Source organism: Talpa europaea (assembly GCF_964194135.1).
Source record: "Talpa europaea genome assembly, chromosome: 10".
NCBI classification, from domain to species: Eukaryota; Metazoa; Chordata; class Mammalia; order Eulipotyphla; family Talpidae; genus Talpa; species Talpa europaea.
The window spans coordinates 19,749,827-19,771,605 of record NC_140077.1 but is presented as its reverse complement, the minus strand read 5'-3'; the positions used below and the strand labels follow the sequence as shown (position 1 = coordinate 19,771,605).

General features: G+C 42.2%; 1 protein-coding gene across 1 annotated transcript in view; it reads right to left on the bottom strand.

Annotated features, from left to right (window-relative positions):
* The window catches only part of FBXW4 (F-box and WD repeat domain containing 4), a gene marked incomplete at its 5' end in the record, with an annotated part of 83,578 nt that overhangs the window by 47,016 nt on the left and 14,783 nt on the right, over positions 1 to 21,779 (bottom strand). Inside the window, 4 exons of the mRNA XM_084245061.1 lie at positions 6,591 to 6,685; positions 11,652 to 11,784; positions 12,219 to 12,404; positions 17,033 to 17,128. Coding sequence (XP_084101187.1) covers positions 6,591 to 6,685; positions 11,652 to 11,784; positions 12,219 to 12,404; positions 17,033 to 17,128 — 510 coding nt within the window. The remainder of the gene's footprint in view (positions 1 to 6,590; positions 6,686 to 11,651; positions 11,785 to 12,218; positions 12,405 to 17,032; positions 17,129 to 21,779) is intronic.

The following is a 21,779-nucleotide window of genomic DNA, read 5'->3' as shown; positions in this document are numbered from 1 at the left end:
ACAGAATTTATGGCTCCCCTTCACCCTCCTGCCTCTTTCTCTGCCTCATCACCCACTGAAGTTTAAAGAGTAAAAAAAAAAAAAAAAAAAAAAAAACCAACTAATTTTAACATTAACTCCATGCTTCCACCTTGGGATGTGACTGCTAAATTATCTGTCAGCAGAACAGCGATCAAAGGTGGAAAAACACAGGCACAATGCATACACAACCCAGAAAAGTCTGCACAGCTGAGACAGGAAAATTGCCTTCCCTCCTGACAAGGGAGGACTATAAGAAATAGCAGTGTAGGTGGGGCAAAGGAGGTGCAGGCAGCAGGAAGAGAAAGACTCTGACCCCCATAATGTGCCCCGCATCGCCATCTGAGAAGTGAGCACACTCAGTCACCCATTTGACTTGCCCATCTCTCCATCAGATTATGCTGTCTAGTCCACTGTTGCTTCCCCAGTGTCTAGTACAACCACCTGGTTAGGTGGTAGGAAAGAGGGAGAAAGAGAGATGGAGAATGAGAAAATAATAATCTGAACACTAAGGTAAGCAGCTGCAGGGTCTTGATGCATCCTCTCTGGAGCCACAGTATCCCACCTTCTGCAGCAGCTTCTGTTTCTATTTGTAGTGGTTTACTTAGGTCAACTTTTAACAACTGAGCCACCCTTCCTGGACAAGGAAGCAGTCACTCACACAAATAGGTTCTGAGCCAGTCGGGGCTAGTTGAGTTGCTGGTCTCAGGCCAGCAGCTCAGCAAATGAGCCTCCTGTGCCCATCCTGTCCCGCGCAGTGGCAGAAATCCAGGGTCTTAAGGACGTGAAACCCATCTCTGTGTCATTTCATCCTTGCTACTAATGGATACGCCCACCAGAGAGGCTTGGCTAAGCACGGGCAATGAACTCTAGGGTGGCAGGCACTGCCCTGAGACTCAGCAGGACCAGATTCCAATTCAGTTGTACCCCCACTGATCACTTTCCAATTTTAGGTCACTTCAGGCCAGACCAGTGGGCCTACCTAGCATCACTTAGAGTTTCCTTCTTTCTCCAGGCATCTTGCCATCCCTTCCAGACATGCCAGCCCCTGGTCCCTGCATGGTGTCTTTGTGCCTCTGACTCTCATTTAGGGGTACCACATGCACATACTCGTGTGGGCTCTGCAGACTGGCAAAAGGGGACACCGAAGCACTCCTTGCCTAGTTCTTTAGGTCTCCCCTTTCCTGCAACAGGCCCCAGGAGTCTTTCCTCTGCCCCAACCCTGGGAGGGAAGAAAAGACAGAGCTTCATAGCAGCCGCCAGCTACAATGTCACAACAAAGTCATCCACCAATCTTTCCTAAGGTTATCAAGGTTAGGGATCCCCTTCAAGGCCCAGTTCTCCAAGACCAACCAGAAAAAGCAAAACTCAGCGGCATAACCTTTCTTTTGATTTGTCTTTCCCTAAAAGCACTAAGTGAGTTATGAAGCCCAGGGTGCAAGGATTGCTGAACCACTGGGAACCAGAAGAATCTAAACTGAATGCTTGTTGCCTCTTTTTCCAATCTTTCAAACCTCTCAGTCCAAGCAAACTCCAGATACAATCACCTTTTACTAAAGAAAGGTGTATTTCAACTGGCTGGTGAATATGCATCTACCACACACAACACACAGTAAACCCTGTAACTACTGGAAACAAACAACCTGCTCTCCCCCAGAAACCCACCCCCTTACCAAACAGTACACAGTGATTGCTTTCCTTCCAGACTTTCCCTCACCTCTGGGAGAAATGAAGCAAGAAGGGGCAACTCCTCCATCAAAATGAAGCAAGAAGCGGCAGCAACTCCCCCCGCCCAGAGGCCACAACTCACTTTACAAATTTCAATCGGTACATTTCATGCAGACTTGGACTAATCCCCCCAAAAACAAACAGGCACCACAAGATTATATTGTATATTTAATAACACAGCTCAGTCAAGTTCTACACCTACACCACTCATATATTTCCCTGATGACAGAAACGAGAGAGAAGGGATTAAAACCCAAGTGTCCTGGGAAAGCCTTCCTGACCACTTACTCACAGGACAGTAAATGCTGTTCAGAGACGGGGAAGGATTCTGTTGAGTATCTCCTTCTTGGAGGGCAATAAATATGGTGCCTGCAGAGGAAGGAAGAGCCTCCCTGGCAGATAGGGCAAGTGGGTCTACAGATCCATTTCACTACCAGGGTCCCCAGATCAGGCTTAAAGAGGTCCCCTAAATTAAAGACTCATGTGCATTTGCCCTCCAGGAATAGGGCAAACGTTCTCAGCTACCCAAGTGAGCCCATACCGTGATGACATGCAGCTTTCCCCAACTTGTATCTATCTCAGCTCTGGATTTCAGGAAGAGAGACTGTTCCCTGGATCCTAAAGAGCCCTTCAAGTGCCACAGCTATTGCCTAGATGCTGGTGATGAAGGCACAGCAATGACCCAAGCCTGATTCAGGTCCCTCCCTCCCTACCAATGTGGCAACAGGCTAGACCTGAGCACAAACTGCTGCCTCTTCTGCCCTGTCCTGCATGTGCCCTGCAATGATCTTCCCAGTTTCTCCCTCTGCCACCAGGAGAATGGCAGTTCTCTTTCCCCTTAACCAGAAACAGCTTGACTTTAGTCACTTAGTATCATCTGGAAACTGTGATAGCTATGCACACATCTTATTCCCATCACAGAAAAAGATCCTTGGAGGAGTTTCCACAAAGAACATGTCATGAATCTTTAAAATAGAATTATTGGTGTTAGGGCAAGAAAATGATAGAGAAAAACCTCCTTTCCTGTTACCTCTCTGAGGAGCACACTGTTTTATCATTTGTGTTTTTGAGGATCTGAACACAACTCTCAGCATACTGTTATCAACCTCCACGACTATTCAGAATCAAGAACTCAAGGTCATGGAAAGAAAGGAAGGAGCTGTGTGGACACCAAACAGAAAGCTGCTTTCTCCCAGTCTTGAACACCTCAGATAAAGCCCAGGGCTTGAAGTTTCATGTCTCAGACCACGAAGTGTCTAAGTGCACATATAAGAAAAGGGGCCTCCCTGGTGGCCTAAGGGTTAAGTCTCAGTGCTATCACCACTATGGCCTGAGTTCGACCCCTGCCAGGGGAGTTCGACCCCTGCCAGGGAGCTAACCACAGCAGACCTCTCCTGTCTTGCCCACTGCTCCCCATAGCAATGTATTTTAGTAAAATCTGCCTGTTCTGTTCCCCACTCTGTCTCTTGTGAATCTTCTCACCCCCACATTTTTGGCCTGTACCCCAGTTCTTCTACACAAAAAATATATATATATATATATATTAAAAAAAAAGCAAAGCCCTAGCATCAAAGATAAACATGAACAGTTCTGACAGAGTATTTTATTTATTTATTTGTTTTTTAAAGATTTATTTATTTATTTATGCAAGCACTGGGTACAGTCAGAAGCGCGGGAGGGCGAGAGAATTCACCACAGCCAGAGCGGGGAGTAGAGCAGGCAGAAGGACCGAAGTACACTGCTGAGGGGAGCAGCGGGCGGCAGGAGAGGTCTGCGCGCCATGTGGGACCCTCCTCCGGTGGCCGGGGAGCAGCTGGGGATCGAACCGGCACTGCAGAGGCTGCGGGCAGCTTCGCAACCCAGCACTCAACCGCTGCGCCACCGGGGAGGCCCCTGACAGAGTATTTTAAATAGAAAAAAGAGGTAAATTAGGGGAAGGAAAAAAAAAAAAAAAAAGAGATGTGCTAGGTCTCCTAACTGTCCCAGTGCCATGTAACTATATGAGGGAGTAGAAACTGTCAGGTAGACCAGGAATCCCTGCCCTAGAGGACAGCCTACCTCACCATATTCTTCATGAGAAGTTCATGGTCACATCACATTAGTGACACTGACAACCCTACTCAACAGGGGAGGTGGCAGGAACAGAAGACAGCCATCGAGGACAAGCATACTACAAAGGGAAAAGAAGACAAGAAAGAGAGTCCTGCTGAGTCCCCATCTCAAAAAGTTTACAAAAGAACAGTGTAACTCCATAAGGCTCAGGAGAATACTCAGGAAAAGGTGGAGACATGAGAGCAATTAAACCACTAAATAAACGCTATACCAGACAGGAGAGATTCTGGTTGGCAAAACATTATAATCCTTTTAGCTTTCTTTGATAGTATTTTCATAGTTATTATCTGGATCGTATTTACAACAATATAAAAGGGAAAGAGTAAATACTAGTAAATGTATTTTACCAGTAAATATAAAGAATATATAAATACCAGTAAATAAGGAAACTGAGGCTCAGAGAAGTAAATGACTCCCCTGAGACCACCCTGCTGGTTAGTGGTAAAGCAGAATTCCTGTCTTCCAGAACAGATCTCGATGTTGGGAAACAGTATTTCCCCAAACTGTGAAAAATTGATGTTTATTGAAAGGCTCAAATTCATGGACATGGTAAGAGAAGTGGGCCTAACAATAAGGTGATAAGCTCCCTAACCCTGCATATCCTTTGGGTGAGAAGTCCAGTAAGACAGCCCTCGAGGCCAGCAATAATACCAGCATATATTCTGTCATCTAGTATAAAGACAGAATTCCAAATGCAAACTATCTTCAAAGAGTCCAAGACATCACCAGTGGAGCAGGGGTCATATCAAATAACTGTGGGTCAGGTGCTGGACAGCCAGTCAAGAATGAGTGAAAAAAATCATGCCAAGACCAAGAAAATCTATCAAGAGGACAAGACAACTCTGAAGGTGAATGTGAAGAAAACAAAAGACCCCGATCTTCACCTCATCAAAAATGAGGCACATCAGGACTTAGGAAGTCTGGCATACAGCAGATGACTAATAAATGTTAGCTGCTTGTATTAATAACAGTCGTAGAGTAGTACTAGTAATGTTAGGAAATTAGGGCTTTCCTCAAAGCCAGTCTCCAAGATGTGAAGAAACCAAACCCAATTTACTGAGATCTAACATGGTTCTTAATGACAAGGGCAGACTGTCCTCAAATTCTTTTACTGACACCATCTTCAACAGGTATGATATGCCCTATTCTGTCAAAAGGTAGGCTAAGTAGAGGCATCAGCTTAAGTAGAGGAATAGAGGGTGTAGGTACTGGGAGAGACTGTCTGTGTTCTCTGGCCTAAAATCCATGTGCGGAAGGCATATGGACCATCTCCAGCCTGTAGAAACTTTCTTCTACCACTGCCCCACTTCAACCCACCCAGTTTCCTGAAACCAGCCTAAGTCCACAGGTAACCACCAGGACAAAGTCACCAGCACACCTATCACCTCCCACAAGCTGCCCCATCTTCCTTCCATCCTTACACATATCCAGCCCCACAGATCCCAAAGCTTGGCTTTAAAAGGAGCAAAATTAAGGAGAAAATGAGGAGGGAACAAAGCTCAATGGCTCCATTTTCCACCTTCCGCTCCCACACATTTAGGCCTCTCTACTCCCTGCTGGTCTTTCCTTCCCTCTTTCCTAGGATTGCTAAAATGATTTGTTCTGAACAGCGACAGGTTTATAGGTTAGCCGACACCTCCGCTTGGTGGAATTTTAATTAACTTCTCCCATCGTCAATATGCTAAGGAACGGGGTCTCCATTCTCTGAGGTCAGCAATGTGTTTCAGGTCCTGCTATATCAGCCGTCAAATTGAAGAATTAATGACGTGGCTAATCGGCTCTAATTCTTCAGGAAGAAAAAAATTTGAAAGGGAGTTGTGGAAGGGAGCAGGAGGGGTGCAGACTCCGCAGGGTGAGGAGAAGGAGGCTGAGCAAAGGAGGGATCAAGTCTCTCATAAAACAAGTGACGGACTTAAACCCAGTATATAAGGAGAGTGGCAGCCCCACAGCTTTTCCACTGATCATCTGTGTGGGGAGTGAGAGACGACAGAAGTGGGAGAAGATCATAAGTGAACACTGTGACAGAGCAGGTGCAGGAGAGGGCATCTATGTACTCTGCTGGAGAGAGGTACCACCTCGATTCAAGAGCACCTAGAAGGCACATGTCAGGATGCAAAATTCACTCATTCATAGGGAAAGCTAGAGAAATACCAGTCAGGCCAAAGAAAAGGGTAAAGCCAACATCAAAAAGTTGGCAGTTTTGCTACAATTGTCAATCTACTCTACATACGTATCTTTGGATGAAGGTTCAATTGGACATAGGCCCCACAGCCCTTAGGATGACTTAATGCCATAAGGGTTACTCCAGAGGACATTTCCCACGGGGAACACACTCGTTAGGAGAGAGAGGTCAGTTGTTAGAGCACGTTGGCTGGTGCTGGCACATCCCGGGGTGCTGAGACACCTCTGCTTTGGAAGCAACTACAAAGGGCATCTGTTCTAGAAGGGATATTCTTATAAAAATTGGATTCAGTTACATTGTAACACACAGTATGTTTCTTCTTCACATTTCTGGTATTAGATGTTTTAGGAAGGTTATTTCAACCCCATCCACATATGAAGTGGGCTACAGACCACAAGTTTCTGGAGGATTTCTAAAATCTCCAGGAGAGCAGTTCAAAGGAACCTAGAATACACATGCATAAGATTTTTTTTTTTTTAGCATACTGTACCTGGTAAAATAAAAGCATTATTATATAGGACAAAACCATATCCAAAAATATCTCCCTTACCTGAGCAATGGGCTGATGGCAATGGACCAGACGCGGTCTTCAGTCTGAATGGTGTGTAAGCACTGCCCCAGTCGGCCTGAAGCCAAAGGCCATACCTGGAAACATGAGAGAAGATGCTCTTGTTGGCACTGCCTGGGGTCAGGATGGGGTGAGAAAGATGCTCCTAGCAGGGTAACTGTCCCTAGAGGTGCTGGGGCTGGGAAACTGGAGAATCCTTTCTGTGCCGCATACATAGAGCTCAGAATATAGCCAAGGGGCCTCTCCAGCTTCTGGTTCACCTAATAAATCCTGGTTCATGGTCCTAACCACCTCCTTTGATCACTACCTGATAGCATTTACTTACCAGCCAATTTTACACCAGGGAAACAGAAGTTCCACATTCCTCACTGAGACTTGACTGAGAAGAATGAGTAGATCGAGCTCACTTTTCTCAGCAACCTCCCATGACTGTGGATTTTCCTATCTCAAACCAAGATTTTACTTTAAGGAGGTAGAGAGAGGGAAGAAGATCAAGGCATAGTATGGGTGTGAGGACAGAGACAGAATTAGAGAAGAATTAGATGAAAGAGTAAAAAGAAAGGGAAGGAAAGATGGAAGAAGAGAGACTTCTATGTCAGAAGGTGGTATATTGTTGTTTGTTTGTTGATAATGCCCAGGATCCAAAGTTATTCATGTCAGCAGGGAATTTAGCACCTAGTATCACCAAAAGTAGCAGAAAAGCTTAACTCTTTTAAGCGTCCATATCTCCTACAGGTTAAAAATATTGCTTGGAGCGCATTATCTGGTCCCTATCAGTCAGGAATGTACATTAGCAGCCACTCTGGGCTTAACTCTAATCAACACTCACAGAGTCCTCTCAGCAGCCAGTGCATTTAGAAATCTCCCATTAAGCACAAGGCCCCCCTCACCTCACCCTACCCCAGATGACACACACAGGGAAATAAGCCTCTAACCAAACAGAAAGGAAACCTCAAATGTACGGCACTGTCCACAGACAGCAGCCAAGGAGGGATCCTGAGGCAGCCAGTGGACCAATGACCTCTCAAGGTCCCTGCAGGGCTATAAGGGGAACACACTAAACCCAGTCAGGGCCTTAGATGGAAGAACTTTTACATTCCTAAGAGTTTAAGGGGTAGGTGATAGAGTGGGGTGATCCTGCCGTCTTAGGGTTACATGATATCTCTTCTCTATAAAAGGAGAAAGTGTTTTAGATTTTTGTGTATGGGTACTGGAAGAAGGGTGTGACTTACTTTTCCCAACATAGGAAAAATAAAAGTGGAACAAAATCCTGAATGAAGGGGGGTAAAAAAAAAAAAAAAAAAGGTAAATACCACATCTTTCTTGGAGTGCCATGATTCTGGCTTACTCTTCTGGATCTACAGTCAGACCATTTTGGTAGTAACTAGATGCACTCCTGATGTCCTCTTTTAGACCACCTCAGCATGGGGGAAAAGCTGTGTATTTTCCCTGATGCAAATTCCCTAGGAGGTAAGTTCTTGCTTATATGATCTTTGGAAAGTAGCACTCCCGGCCTACCTAAGCAGCACACAATCCCCCAGAAACATGAGTGTGCTGATCACATCGTCAATCTCATGGTCAAATCTAAAACAGACCCTCAAGAAAATAAACGCAATGAGAATATACATTTACACAGTCCTTTTAAAAAGCAAACGGACAATATATATTAACATACTTTAAATGACCAAAGTCTGTGACTTGATAATTTTATTGCTGACACTCAATCCTAAGAAAATAATCCTAAAACAAAGAAAAACCTAACTGGTGAAAATATTCCCTAAAACTTGTAATTACAAAGAGCAAGCATGGGCTGTGAAATCAGACAAATCTGAGTTTGAACCCTAATTGCTATTATTTACCTTTCATTACAGAGATTTCGCATAACTTCTTAGCCTCAGTTTCATGTGTAAAATGGGAAATAACACCTATCTTTCAAAGTTTAGTGTGGATGAGTTAAGCACTATAACATGGTATTTGGCAGGTATTAGGCATTCAATAACAGTGGTTATTAATACTGTAGGAAAAAACTAGGTACAAACATGACAGGTAGGAAAAATGGTACCTAAATGTTAAGTCCAGTGTGGAGTCATTAAAGATAACACAATTTGCATAATAATGGAAAACCTTATAAAATAAAGTATATACAGCAGGGCATAGTGAGTATTTGAAACATATTATGAGCACAATTATATAGGGAAACAATTATCCTAAAGAATAAAATGAGAAAGTAAATAAATGTAAAGTGCTTGGCAGAGGGCCTCCCTGGTGGTACAAGGGGTTAATACGCAACCTATGAAGCTCTCCACAGCCACTGCAGCACGAGTTCGATCCCCAGGCAGGGAGCTACCCACATGGCACAGCAGACCTCTCCTGACTCATCCACTGCTCCCCTCAGCAGTGTATTTCAGTCAGTCTGCCTGTTCTGTTCCCCACTCTGTCTCTGGTGAATCCTCTCACCGCCCCCCCCCCCACCACCTCTGGCCTATACCCCAGTTCTTGTATGCATGAATAAATATATCTTTAAAAAAATAAAAATAAAAAAAAATAAAGTACTAAGCACAGTGCCTGGTTAAATTTTGAATTATTGAAAAAACAATCAAACCTATGCATTGAAAAATAACTAAAAGAAGAAAAATATATAGAACAAGTTCAAGTGCTTTCTCCTTCATAAAGTATCTCCTTCCAAGTCAGATGTGATCTCTCCACTCTGAACTTTCTTTCCCTAGAGGCTTACACTTCACATTCCTGGCTACTTCCAATCAATTTCATAACCAATGAACACAGACAGCAGTCCCCCTTAAGGAGAAAAGTTGTATCTTCATCTTTGAAGAGCTCTAGCGCCTCGTGTGCTAAACTTCACATAGAGTAACACAAGAGTGAATGAAAGAACTGAGAACAAAGGAGGAAATGAAAGAACGCTCAGTACCAGCCCAGGCCCACCAAGAACATAAGTTACCCTCCTATCACTTCTCAGAATGGAAGATGGAGCCAAATCCACTGAAGCCCAAAGAAGCAATCCAAGATAAATCACAGTAAATTTAAAACTAGGGTTTCGGGGAGGGGAAGGAAGAGGGTTCTCTGTGCAGTCACTAGCTCTGAAGACTTACAAAGAAAATTTTTTAGTTCTCTTCACCTCAGTAAAACCAATTTCCTTTCAAAACACAGTAATATTTGGGGAATTTGAAAACACCGCACACACACACCCAGCAGGCAACCTATTGCCTATAGGTGTTCACAGGCAAACATAAGTAAGTTCTTAAAAAAGGTTCAGGTATTAGAAGTCTGTGGAATTGCAGATGCCACCAAAAAGAAATGGTCAGTTAGACAAGACTGTGGGTAATACAGAAATGGGCCAGGAAGATGAAGGTGGCTAAATGCAAAGACAACAACAGAAAGGAAGTCAACAGAAGCAAGCTCAAGAAAGCTGTATGAGATCAGCTGGCCTGGAAGTCACTGGGGAGCTCCAAAACAGGTGACAAGCTTTCCGCAGTTGATGAACCAGGAGAGAGAATTGTCACTGACCTAAAAAAAAATAACTCTCAAAAGGATAGGATGTAAAACAGGAAACTAACCCCATATCCCAGATCAAATTGTTATCATTCTTCCACCATGAGCCATTCATCCCCTTGAATTGCTACATGTGGCTACAAAGCTTAGTTTCATAGTGTTCTGGGTGTTAGACCAGAGAATAGGAAAGAGGAAGGAAATGTTACTGAAAAGGAAGAGTCAAGGGAAGCCTGAAGTCATGACAAGAAGATGCCAGAATGAGATGGTCACACATGACGCATGTTTCTATGCAAACTGTCTCCTGAGCAGTACAGCAAGTTAAAGCCAGTCTCTTTGCAAGGGACAGTAGTAAAACAGTGACCAATGAGAAACATGCCACAGGTATTCAGAGGGAGAATGGGAAGTACATGACAGAAACTTCAATTTCCACGTTGGTTCAAAAATTTTTCTCAAGACCCCAAACACTGGTATACATGTCTCTCATAGGTCACAAAGAGTAAAAAGAAAGGCAGGAAACAGCAAAGTGAGGAGAAACTTCCAAAAATATAAAGGAACATATTTAGCACTTCTTTTCACAAACACTAGCAATATATTCGCATGAAGGAGTAATCACCAGATACAGGTTGTCGGTAAAGTCAGTAGTAAAGATTGCCACTTCCCACTCCTGATTCCCAACCTGTGTGTTGTACAGGCCTGTTTGCTGACACAGACAAGCATTTTGCTCCTGTTAGCACTATGAACTCTCCCGATGCTGGGAAACAGACAAGCAAGATACTACTGAGCCTCCTGCACCATCAAATGAATTGTCAGTGAAGTTCCCACAGCAGCCCCAAAAGACTGTGTAGGCCCTTGCTAGGGCTGCTGGACACAGGGATGGAGAAAGAAGTTCTCTGTTTCATGGGGATGAGCCTGTTCGACTCAGACGTAGATGAGCTAAGTCTTTGAAGCAGGGGTCACACTGCTTATCAGCCCATTCTGCATGCCTTGTCAGATGTCTGACTGTAGAGCAGGCAATTTGGCAACGACACAACCAACAGCACCTTTTTCTCATCGTCTTTCTACTGTTTACTGACCACATCACTCTCCAGAGGAACAGTAAAAACACATTTTAATTATCAGCCTGACTGCTTATAAACAAGGTGGTGAAAAATTAACCTCCCTAAACAGAGAGCAAGCAAAAAGTAGATTTTAAAATAAAATATTGGGGTCAGAACTTAACCCACAAACTTGAGAAAACTCAGCTCAGGGAGGAAAAAGCTGGCTAGGCTCTCTGTTTTTGAGTTCACACATTTCAAGTGAATGGCAAGTTTCCCAGCCACTGTCCGCTCCCTTCCCAATCCAGCTGGCAAGGGCACAGCCTGGCATGGCAAGCTGCATGCCAGAGGCAAATAAGTGAGTTCTTTATTGTGTTGTTGCCCCTCTGTCCCCACCCAATGCTCTCAGCCAATCCTGAGACTCAAGACCCTAACCACCCTCTCCCAACCCACTCCCTATAGACAGAAGGAGTAACAGTATGTAAGAGGGAGACCACCTCACCTTGGCTGTCCTGTCCCTGGAGCCACTCACAATGATGCCCCCTTTGCAATCCACACAGTTGACCTCCTGTTCATGAGCCAAGTACTTGACAGTGAAGGTGCTATGAACCTTATGAACGCCAATCTTCCCATCTCTAGGAGAGAAATAAGGAGCCCACCCAAAAGCCAATTATTCTTTCTGGAGAGAACAGGTCTACAGAACAGCCCAAGTTTCCAATGATGTCCAAATTTGCTAAACTTTAAGTAATTCAGCCCAGTAAGGCCCTGAACTTCTAGATTCCTTTACTTCTTCAGATCTCCTGGGGCTGACCAGAGCAGAGATAAAACAAATCCCCCCTCTGAGAGTATCAAAACCAGCTTCACTTTTCATTAGACTCTTCCTGTTTTCCTTCTCTAACCCTATTAAGTACCTTTGGTAAATCTCTACTTTAAATGGAAAAAACGACTACCCCTTCTTCCAGTCTCTCTCCTCATTCCTTTGAAGTTGAGACAGAAAAGCCAGAGGCAAGTAAAAGGTCCCTGAAGAACAGTAAGAAAGAGGGTGGGAGGAGAGACCTGCAGCACTTACCCTCCTGCACTGATAATATGCGAGTTGGCCAGAACGAAGTGGCAAACATCCTCATCATGTCCAGCAAACACTCCCATGGGCCGACGGTTCAAGCTGGCACCATCTGGGCGGAACTGATAGGCCAGGATGAAATTAGCCTGGGATATGTATAGAGAATCACCCTTGAGCTGCATGCAGGGCATCTGGCTGCAGAGATGGAAAAAAAAAATTAAGGATCATCAAGATATAGCATGAAAGAGACCTCCTGGTGGCACAGGGGTTAAAGACAGCACTATCAAGCTATCACCAGCCACTGCAGCACGAGTTCAATCCCCGGCAGGCCAGGAAGCAACACACATGGTGCAGCAGACCTCTCCTGTCTTTGCCCGCTGCTCCCCTCAGCAGTGTATTTCAGTCAGTCTGCCTGTTCTGCCCCCCACGCTCTCTGGTGAATACTCTTAAGTCCCCCACCTTTGGTTTACACCCCAGTTCTTATATGGATAAATAAATCTTAAAAAAAAAAGATATAGCATGAAAACTCAACTCTACTCTTTGGAGCGGCCAACTGATTCTCATCTTAGCAAGGATAACCTGCAGGCTAAGTGTATACCTTGCTCCCCTCCTTCAAAATTACCCCTCTCTAGGCTTCTTTCAGAAAATTAGCATAATTGACCTAATCTTCTTTAGACTTTCTTTTTTTTTTTTTTGAAAAAAAAGATTTATTTATTTATGCATACAAGAGATGGGGTACAGGCCAGAGATGCAGGGGTTGAGGGGATTCACCAGAGACAGAGTGGGGAGCAGAACAGGCAGACTAACTGAAATAACACTGCTGAGGGGAGCAGCGGGCGAGACAGGAGAAGTCTGCTGCACCATGTAGGTTGCTCCCTGGCTGGCCAGGGATAGAACTCGTGCTGCAGAGGCTGCGAATCGCTTCATAGTGCAGTGCTTAACCCCCTGCACCACCAGGGAGGTCCTTCTTTAGACTTTCTAAGAGAATCATAATTAACGGACCAATTTAACAAAACTTAAAATTTATTGAGGTAACATGGTTCACATCGTTGTTTGTTTCTTGGCAGTACAGGGTCCTCCCATTAAGGTGTTGTTACCAAAGCACACCCACCACAAAGCACCTACAGTCCAACACCATAGTCCATTGTGCTCCCTTCTCATTTTGTCCTCGCCCCTCCCCCACACCCTCTGGATGCCTTTGTTCTACAGTCAGCTTTCAAGTTTAGTTTTGAAGTTTGGCTTGATCTGACCCTTTGTGGTTTCTCTATATTCTGTATACAGGTCACACCATATGGTATTTATCTTTCTCCATCTAACTTACTTCACTTAGCATAATCCTTTCCCACTCCATTCATGTTGTCACAAATGACATGAGTTTATCTGTTTTGTCTTTTATTTATTTTTTTAAAGATTTATTTATTTATTTATACAAGCACTGGGTACAGTCAGAAGCGCGGGAGGGTGAGAGAATTCACCAGAGTCAGAGCGACGAGCAGAGCAGGGAGACAAACGGAGGGCGCGGCAGGAGAGGTCTGCGCGCCATGTGGGACCCTCTCCAGCGGCCAGGGATTGAACCGGCACTGCAGAGGCTGCAGGCAGCTTCGCAACCCAGCGCTTAATCACTGCACCACCGAGGAGGCCCGAGTTTATCTGTTTTGATCACTGAGTAGTATTCTATTGTGTATATATACCACCTTCTTGATCTGGTCATCTGTTTTGGGGAATTGAGGTTGTTTCCATAGTTTGGCTATTGTTAATAAGTGCTGCAATGAACGTGGAATGCAAGCTGACTGTCAAATTAGTGTTTATGGATTCTTTGGATAGATACCTAGGGGTGGAATTGCTGGGTCGTATGGAGTCCATTTTTAATCTTTAGAGGGACTTCCATACTGTTTACCATATGGGCTGCACCAGTATAAGAGGGTTCCTTTTTCTCCACACCTTCACCAGCACTTGTTATTTCTGGTCTTTTTGATATGGGACATTCTCACAGAAGTGAGGAAATTATCTCAATGTGGTTTTATTTGCACTTCCCTGACAATAAGTAATGAGCATTTTTTCATGTTGTCTGCTGGCCATGTACGTCTTTGGAGAAGTACCTAAACATCACTTTTTTTTTTTTTTCCCAACCATAAAATTTTATTTTATTTTTTTTTAAATAATAAATTTTATTTTTATATTCCCCATACAATTGCAGCCCCCCCATTCTGACCCCAATCCCTCCCCTCCCGCCCCCGCCCCCCTAAAAGTGTCTCTGGTTCATAGTTTTTTGTTGATTTTGATTTTCACTTTCTTATAGTTATTCATTTTCCTGGTCCCTTATTTAAGTTTTCTAGATTCCTGCTATGAGTGAGACCATCACTTTTAATTGGAGAATGCTTAAGACTTGAATCACGAGCAACCCAGATTTCTTGTGGGCAGGTGAATTTTACTGATTCAATAATTGAGAGGTAGAAAGAGTCAAAAAGAAACCTTTCAGCCAGATGAAGCACCTTTCTTTCATTCTGCATCCTTACTGATTTGAAGTGCAAGTGGCAACTTTCAAGGTTTCAATATTCTTGTACATTCTTCTTCCCCAATAAATCAGTTAGGGTGTGATGGAGAAAAGAAAAGGGGGAGCCCTGGAAAGTTCTATTCCCTGTCCTACTAGAGCAAATGGGTCATTTATAAGTAAAGAGGATAAAGCCATTTAGAAAAGGATGCCAATGTACTGAGTAGAGGAGATCTATAGTTCTGCATGAAAGGGTAAGTACAGAAATGGGAAAACACAGCTCCAGAGCAGTCCACAACAGTTCAGGGGCTACAAAGAAATAGTCATCTTTCATAGGCAGCTGATAAGAGGAATCTACAAATATTTAAAGATTCTTTCTACAGGGGCCTCCCTGGTGGCGCAAGGGGTTAACAAGCAACCTACGAAGCTATCCACAGCCACTGTAGCACGAGTTCAATCCCCACCAGGGAGCTACCCACATGGCGCAGCAGACCTCTCCTGACTCGCTCACTTCTCCCCTCAGCAATGTGTTTCAGTCAATCTGCCTGTTCTGTTCCCCACTCTGTCGCTGGTGAATCCTCTCACTCCCCACAATTCTGGCCTGTACCCCAGTTCTTGTATGCATAAATAAATAAATCTTTAAAAAAAAAAAAAAAGATTCCCTCTACAATCTGGGTAAAGGAGAAAGGCTGAGTCCCATGGCACAGAGTGAACATTAAGAAGACTCTGCCAGACAGCAGATTCTGTTGAGGACTACCTACCCTTTTCCAAGAGAGATATCCAGCAGCCACTATTTGTGGTTTTGGAGCTACCAAACCCCGAGCAAACTGTAAGGCCAGCACATTCATTCCCAGATACAGAGACACCATCTCCAACTGCAAGCCTATCTGAACAAACTGGGCTGTGTTTCTTCCCCAGACTCCTTAACACAAATGTCATGGGAATGTGGAAAAGTTCTGCAAATTGACTTGACGGGCCATTAAATGCAGCTTGGACATTGTAGTAATGGAATTTCTGCTCATGAGGCTTTTACAAGTGTGTGTATATACTGTATAGAACATGTGTAGAGTGTGTACAGATTCCTGCATTCACGTTCTGCACATTCTTCTTCAACATCCCCTTGCATGAGCTGGCGGCACACTCAAGTGGGCAACAAGAAGAGGGGGCTGGGTTGGAATTCTTGTGTTTAGAGCCATCTACTAAACAGCCTAGGACTAGAAACCAGGTTCATGACAGGTAAACAACAGAATCCTGGGGCAGCCTGGTAACTACTTTTGTGTGTTTATTTGCCAAACTGCTTGAAATCAGCCCAAAAATTCATCAGGGACAAAAACTTGATAAGAACTCAACTCTTCTTTCTGGTATTAAAAGGCAAAAGGAAGCCAAGAGTGAAGGTTTAACTCTCTAGAGTTAAAGAAGAGTAACAGAAAAAAGCAGAGGGTAAAATCCTTCATTAGTAAAATCCATCTGTCTCCCCTGTAGTTCCTTCACTATTACTACCACCTTCAATAACACACGATTCAAAACAAATAATGTCAATGCAACCAGTGACATTGGACACAAGCAAAGAGTGAAAGGGTCATCAGTCAAAGAAGGCTGCCTAAATCTATTAGCACAAGTACAGTCTAAAATGAAATGAGGAATCATGATGATCCCTATCCATTCCAACCAATCAGCAAGGAGCACTTTTTTGGTAGGAAATTAAAACTATGAATTAATTTCCATCAATGGAGTATAAAATTTGTGGCATTAGCAATACCAAAGCCAATGTCTAAATTTTCTGGCAATTTTTTGAAGGTCTAACTGCTACAGCGTATATGTCCAAACTCTTAAATTCTACTTTGCCTTTTAATAAAGAAAAGAAACAGGGCTATAGGAAGCCACGAGTGAAGGTTTAACTCTCTAGAGTAGAATAATAAAAAAAATATATAATTGTAAAACCAGATAGGTTGAAATATTAGCTTCATTTATCTTTCGATAAGGTACAACAATAGTGGTTACTGCTGAGTGGTAGAGTTATAGGTAAGTTCTATTTTCTTTATATTTTTCTCTTTTTTTTTCAGTTTTCTACAATAAACATTTATTATTTTATAATTATGAAAAGTACAGAATTTGTTAAAGTTAAAATAAAGTCTTTGGAAATCCATTTATTTATTTATTAGAGTAATCCTTTTATAAAATGTGAAAAAAAGTTACTCATCTGATGCCTCTTTTGTGATATTTAAAGGATCACCAGAGAGCACCACATTGCCCAAGACAATGTGGTGTCTTCTCATTTCCCAGCATGCTTTCCTGTTCCAGGCAGCTGTGAAAGAGTCAAGAGGCTACTTACCTACATCTCCACTTCAGCAAAATCCCCTCTCGACAACGCCCCAACCTCCAGTTCTGAGACACTTTCACTCGTTCCTTTACTGGAACATTGGTCATCCTATGTAAAGACATAACAGATAATTCAGTTACTACAACAAATTGCCAACCAGAGAAAGTCCCAGGGCTTATTCTGTCAGATCTCAGGAACACACAAACTATATCTGGATATAAATGAAATGGTCAGAAGAACACTTAATTCTCCATACTAGGATAACCAAGAAAGCTAAGGAGAACAGCTTGTTCTTTAAAGTGTCTATACTTTAATCTTCTTTCTGGTATTAAAAGGCAAAAGTGGCACAAGAGGTAAAGTGTCTGCCCTATGAAGCTGTCCACAGTCACTGCAGCAAGAGTTTGATCCCCAGCCAGGGAGCTGACCCACATGGTGTAAGAGACCTCTCCTGTCTCGCCTACTGCTCCCCTCAGCAGTGTATTTCAGTCAATCTGCCTGTTCTGCTCCCCACTCTCTCTCTGGTGAATCCTCTCACACACACCCCACCTCTGGCCTGCACCCCAGTTCTTGTATGCATGAATAAATAAATCTTTAAAAATAAATAAAGTGTCTATATGTAATGTCAAAGCAACATAATGGAGAAAGGATCACTAAAAGTGCTGGAACCACAGGCTCTCTAAAAAAAAAAATGAACCCTGACCCCTACCTCACACCATAAAAATGAATTCAAAATAAATCACAGACTTAAACATAAAATTAAAACTATGAAGTTGTTAGAAAAATTTATATAATCATAATTCTGCAACTTGGGGGATAAGTAAAGGTTCCTGAAGACACAGAAAGCAGTAACACAAAGGAAAATTCAAAAATTGGATTATCAATATTAAAAATTTCTGCTCACCAAAATGAATACATAAGCCACAGTAAAATATTCACAAAATGCATATTTGCCAAAAGGCTTACATCCAGAAAGTATGAAGAAATCTCCTTGGTGTATGTGTGTATGGATGGATAGATGATTTTTTTTTTTGAAGGCCAATAAGGAACTCTCCTACCCTTGGTGGAATGCAAAATGGTACAGTCATTTTGGGAAGAAGTATTATGGGCAGTTTATAAATCTCAATCTACATCTACTCTATGACCTTGTAATTACCCAAGAGAAATGAAAGCATATGTCCACAAAAAGACTTTCACAAGAAGAGTAACTACAAGAAAGAACAAAATCAAAATCAACAAACAACTATGAACCAGAGACACACTTTGGGGGGGGGGGAAGGAGGGGTTGGGGTCAAAATCAGAGGGTTGCAATTGTATGGGGAATATAAAAATAAAAAAATAAATTTAAAAAAAGACTCACAAGAATATTCATAGGAATTTTGCTCATAATAGACAAAAGTTGTAAACAACCCAAGCATCATCAACAGGGGAATAGTAAACACACCCCTGTGTTCAGGTCATGGACTACTACTCATCAATAAAAAGTGAAGAGCTATTGCTATACACAGTGATGTGGGAAAATCTCAAAAACATTATGCTAAATGAAATAAATCTTATACAGAAGATTTCACGTTGTATGGCTACATTTATGTAAAGTTTGGGAAGAAGGAAAACTAATCTATAATGAATAACCTATGATGAATAAACCTGATTATCAACAGGATAGGAATGGGGACTGACTGAAAAGGAACATACAGAAACTCTAAGGTAATGTTCTAGTCTAAATTTTAAAGGGATATGGGTTACAGTGATGTGTATTTATCAAAAATGCACCCAATGATTGAGATGAGTGTTTCATATATGTAATTGTGTTTCATACATGTAACTGTCCTTAAAAAACCCACAAACATGTTCTAGACAATGATATGCATGAATATGCATGCTAAAATGTTTGGAGCTGAAATATACTGATATCTGCAACTTACTTTGAAAGTACAATAGAGCAAATATAGCAAGATGTTAATTGTAGAATCCAGGTGACAGGTGTATGCACAATTTATTCAACTTTGACATATATTAAAATTTTGGAGATGGAGTGTCCACAGTATTTTCCAGGTGAGTAAGGTAGGAGCAGTAAGATAGGCACACACATCAGCAATAGAAATGGCATAGTTGGAGGTGGAGGAGAACGCTAAGTGGTGGAGGATAAGAATAGCTCAAAGCCCCCTCTGAAAGTGCATCTTTAGACACAATTTTGAAATTGTTGGCAAGAATCTGAAAACTGCATTTCAGGCCCCTGAACCTCTCCTGTCTCCTTGGCTTGTCCCACTGGACAACAGAAGGTACACTGCTTAGGACACAGTGATAACTGCCATGTCTACAGAGAAACGCACTGGCAGAGAAGAGAGACATGCATTTCTTCCAGCCTCCACTATACTTTCACATTCACCTCTCTGTGCCACCCCAAAGGGAGCAAGCCAGTCCTGCCATCAAGATTCTAATGGATACAGGTTAGAAAAGATTATTTTAGCAGGTAGATATATAATACTCTACCTTCTATCCTCACTTATTTATTTGTATAGAAGAATTGCTTTGGTTAAGGAAACAGTAAATATAGAGAGTAAAAACAGATACCATGAGATTACAGATACCATGAGATTAACTGCAAAAATGATTCATTCTCTTCACTCCTGGCTGAGAGTTTCCCTCCCTAGAGATAACTATATACTGTACATGGTTGATGGGTACATCTACTCACTTTTCATTTTCAAATCATGTACTATTCTCCCATTGCTTTCTTCACTTAACTGTATCTTGGGGATCATTTCATTACTATATATTTAGATGCATCTCATTCTCTCTTTTTTAAATTGAGATAGCATTCATTTATAACACTATATATAACCTAGAGGTATAGAATCACACCCTTCAGGTATATTAACATACCATCTCATTCTCTTTAATAGTTGCACAGAATTCCACTGTGTGACTCAATCATCATTTAATCAGTCACCTACTTATTAACATTTAAAAGGTTTCCAAATTCACCATTATAAACAATGTTGCAATAAATATATACTTTTTTTGCATGTGAAAATATATGGAGAAAAAATTATGTATGGAATGGGCGGAAAGAAATTGTGTATTTATTATTCTGATAGATACTATCAAAAGAAGTTATTCCAACTTACACTCCCAATAGCATATTAGGGTGTTTATTTCTAAATATTCTTGATTTTCTGCTTTTTTTTTTAATAGAGGCATGTTTATTTATTTATTTGTTTGTTTGTTTTGTTTACACATGCACTGGATACAGTCAGAAGCGTGGGAGGGTAAGAGAATTTACCAGAGCCAGAGTGGGGAGCAAAGCAGGCAGAAGGACCAAAGTACACTGCTGAGGGGAGCAGCCGGCGGCAGGAGAGGTCTGCGCGCCATGTGGGACCCTCCTGCGGTGGCCGGGGAGCAGCCAGGGATCAAACCGGCGCTGCAGAGGCTGCGGGCAGCTTTGCAACCCAGTGCTCAACCGCTGCGCCACCGGGGAGGCCCATGCTTTTTTTTTTTTTTTTAAGAAAAATTTTTTCTACTTTGGAATCATTTTCAATTTCCAAAAAAAATCATACCCTTCACTCAGCTTTTCCTAATGGTAACTACCATGTTATACAACCATGGTATATTTGTCAAAACTAAGACATTAACACTCTATATCAGTATTATCTAAATTGCAGATTTTGTTCAGAGTTCACCAATTTCTCCACTAATGTCTTTTTCTGTCAAGACCCCATCTAGTATCCACATTGTACTGACTTATCGTGTCTCCCAAGTCTCCTCTAATATACAGCAGTTTCTTAGCCTTTCCTTATTTCTCATGATCTTGCCATTTAAGGTTGTTTTTTTTTTATTCTTTGCCATTTTAAGAAGTAAAAAATTACTCCTTTGTATTCTTTAAATGGGAATTTTTTTAAAATTATGGATAATATTGAAATTGGCCAAGGGTTTAAAACCCATTAGTATTTCTTCTGCTTGTGTGAACAATTACATTCATGGTCTTTTTTTTTTTGTAAAGACTCTTTATATATTCAGTTATAAATTTATCATGTTCTTTTTGCTTAATTTATAGTATGTTATTCCTGAAAATATCATTAAGTTTTATATATCCATAATTTCATGTTGGTCTTTTGTTTTTGAAACACTTTAAAGAAAGTGAGTTTTCAGGATAGGTTTCCCTGCTACAATTTTTTGGGCCCAAGATAGGCAAAGAATATATTATTTCAAAGCTAACATCTGAAAATCTTTTCACCAAAGTAAGCAGAGCTTAGTTAACCCAGTTGAATACTATTTAAAAATGACTTAGAATGTGCTCTCTCTGGACCATGATTGAAATATAATATATTTAAGCGCCTCCCCGGTGGCGCAGCGGTTGAGCACTGGGTTGCAAAGCTGCCCGCGGCCTCTGCGGCGCCAGTTCAATCCCCGGCTGCTCCCCGGCCACAGGAGGAGGGTCCCACATGGCGCGCAGACCTCTCCTGCCACCCGCTGCTCCCCTCAGCAGTGTACTTCGGTCCTTCTGCCTGCTCTGCTCCCTGCTCTGGCTCTGGTGAATTCTCTCACCCTCCCGCACTTCTGACTGTACCCAGTGCTTGTATAAACAAACAAACAAACATATAAATAAAACATGCCTCTACTAAAAAAAAAAAAAGAAATATAATATATTTAACAAATACAAATATAGTACTTACAATGTGCCAGGTGCTATTTTCATTTATGCAATGCCTTATGCATAATAAGTATCAAAAAGTGTATATTGACAGAGCAATTATATTCC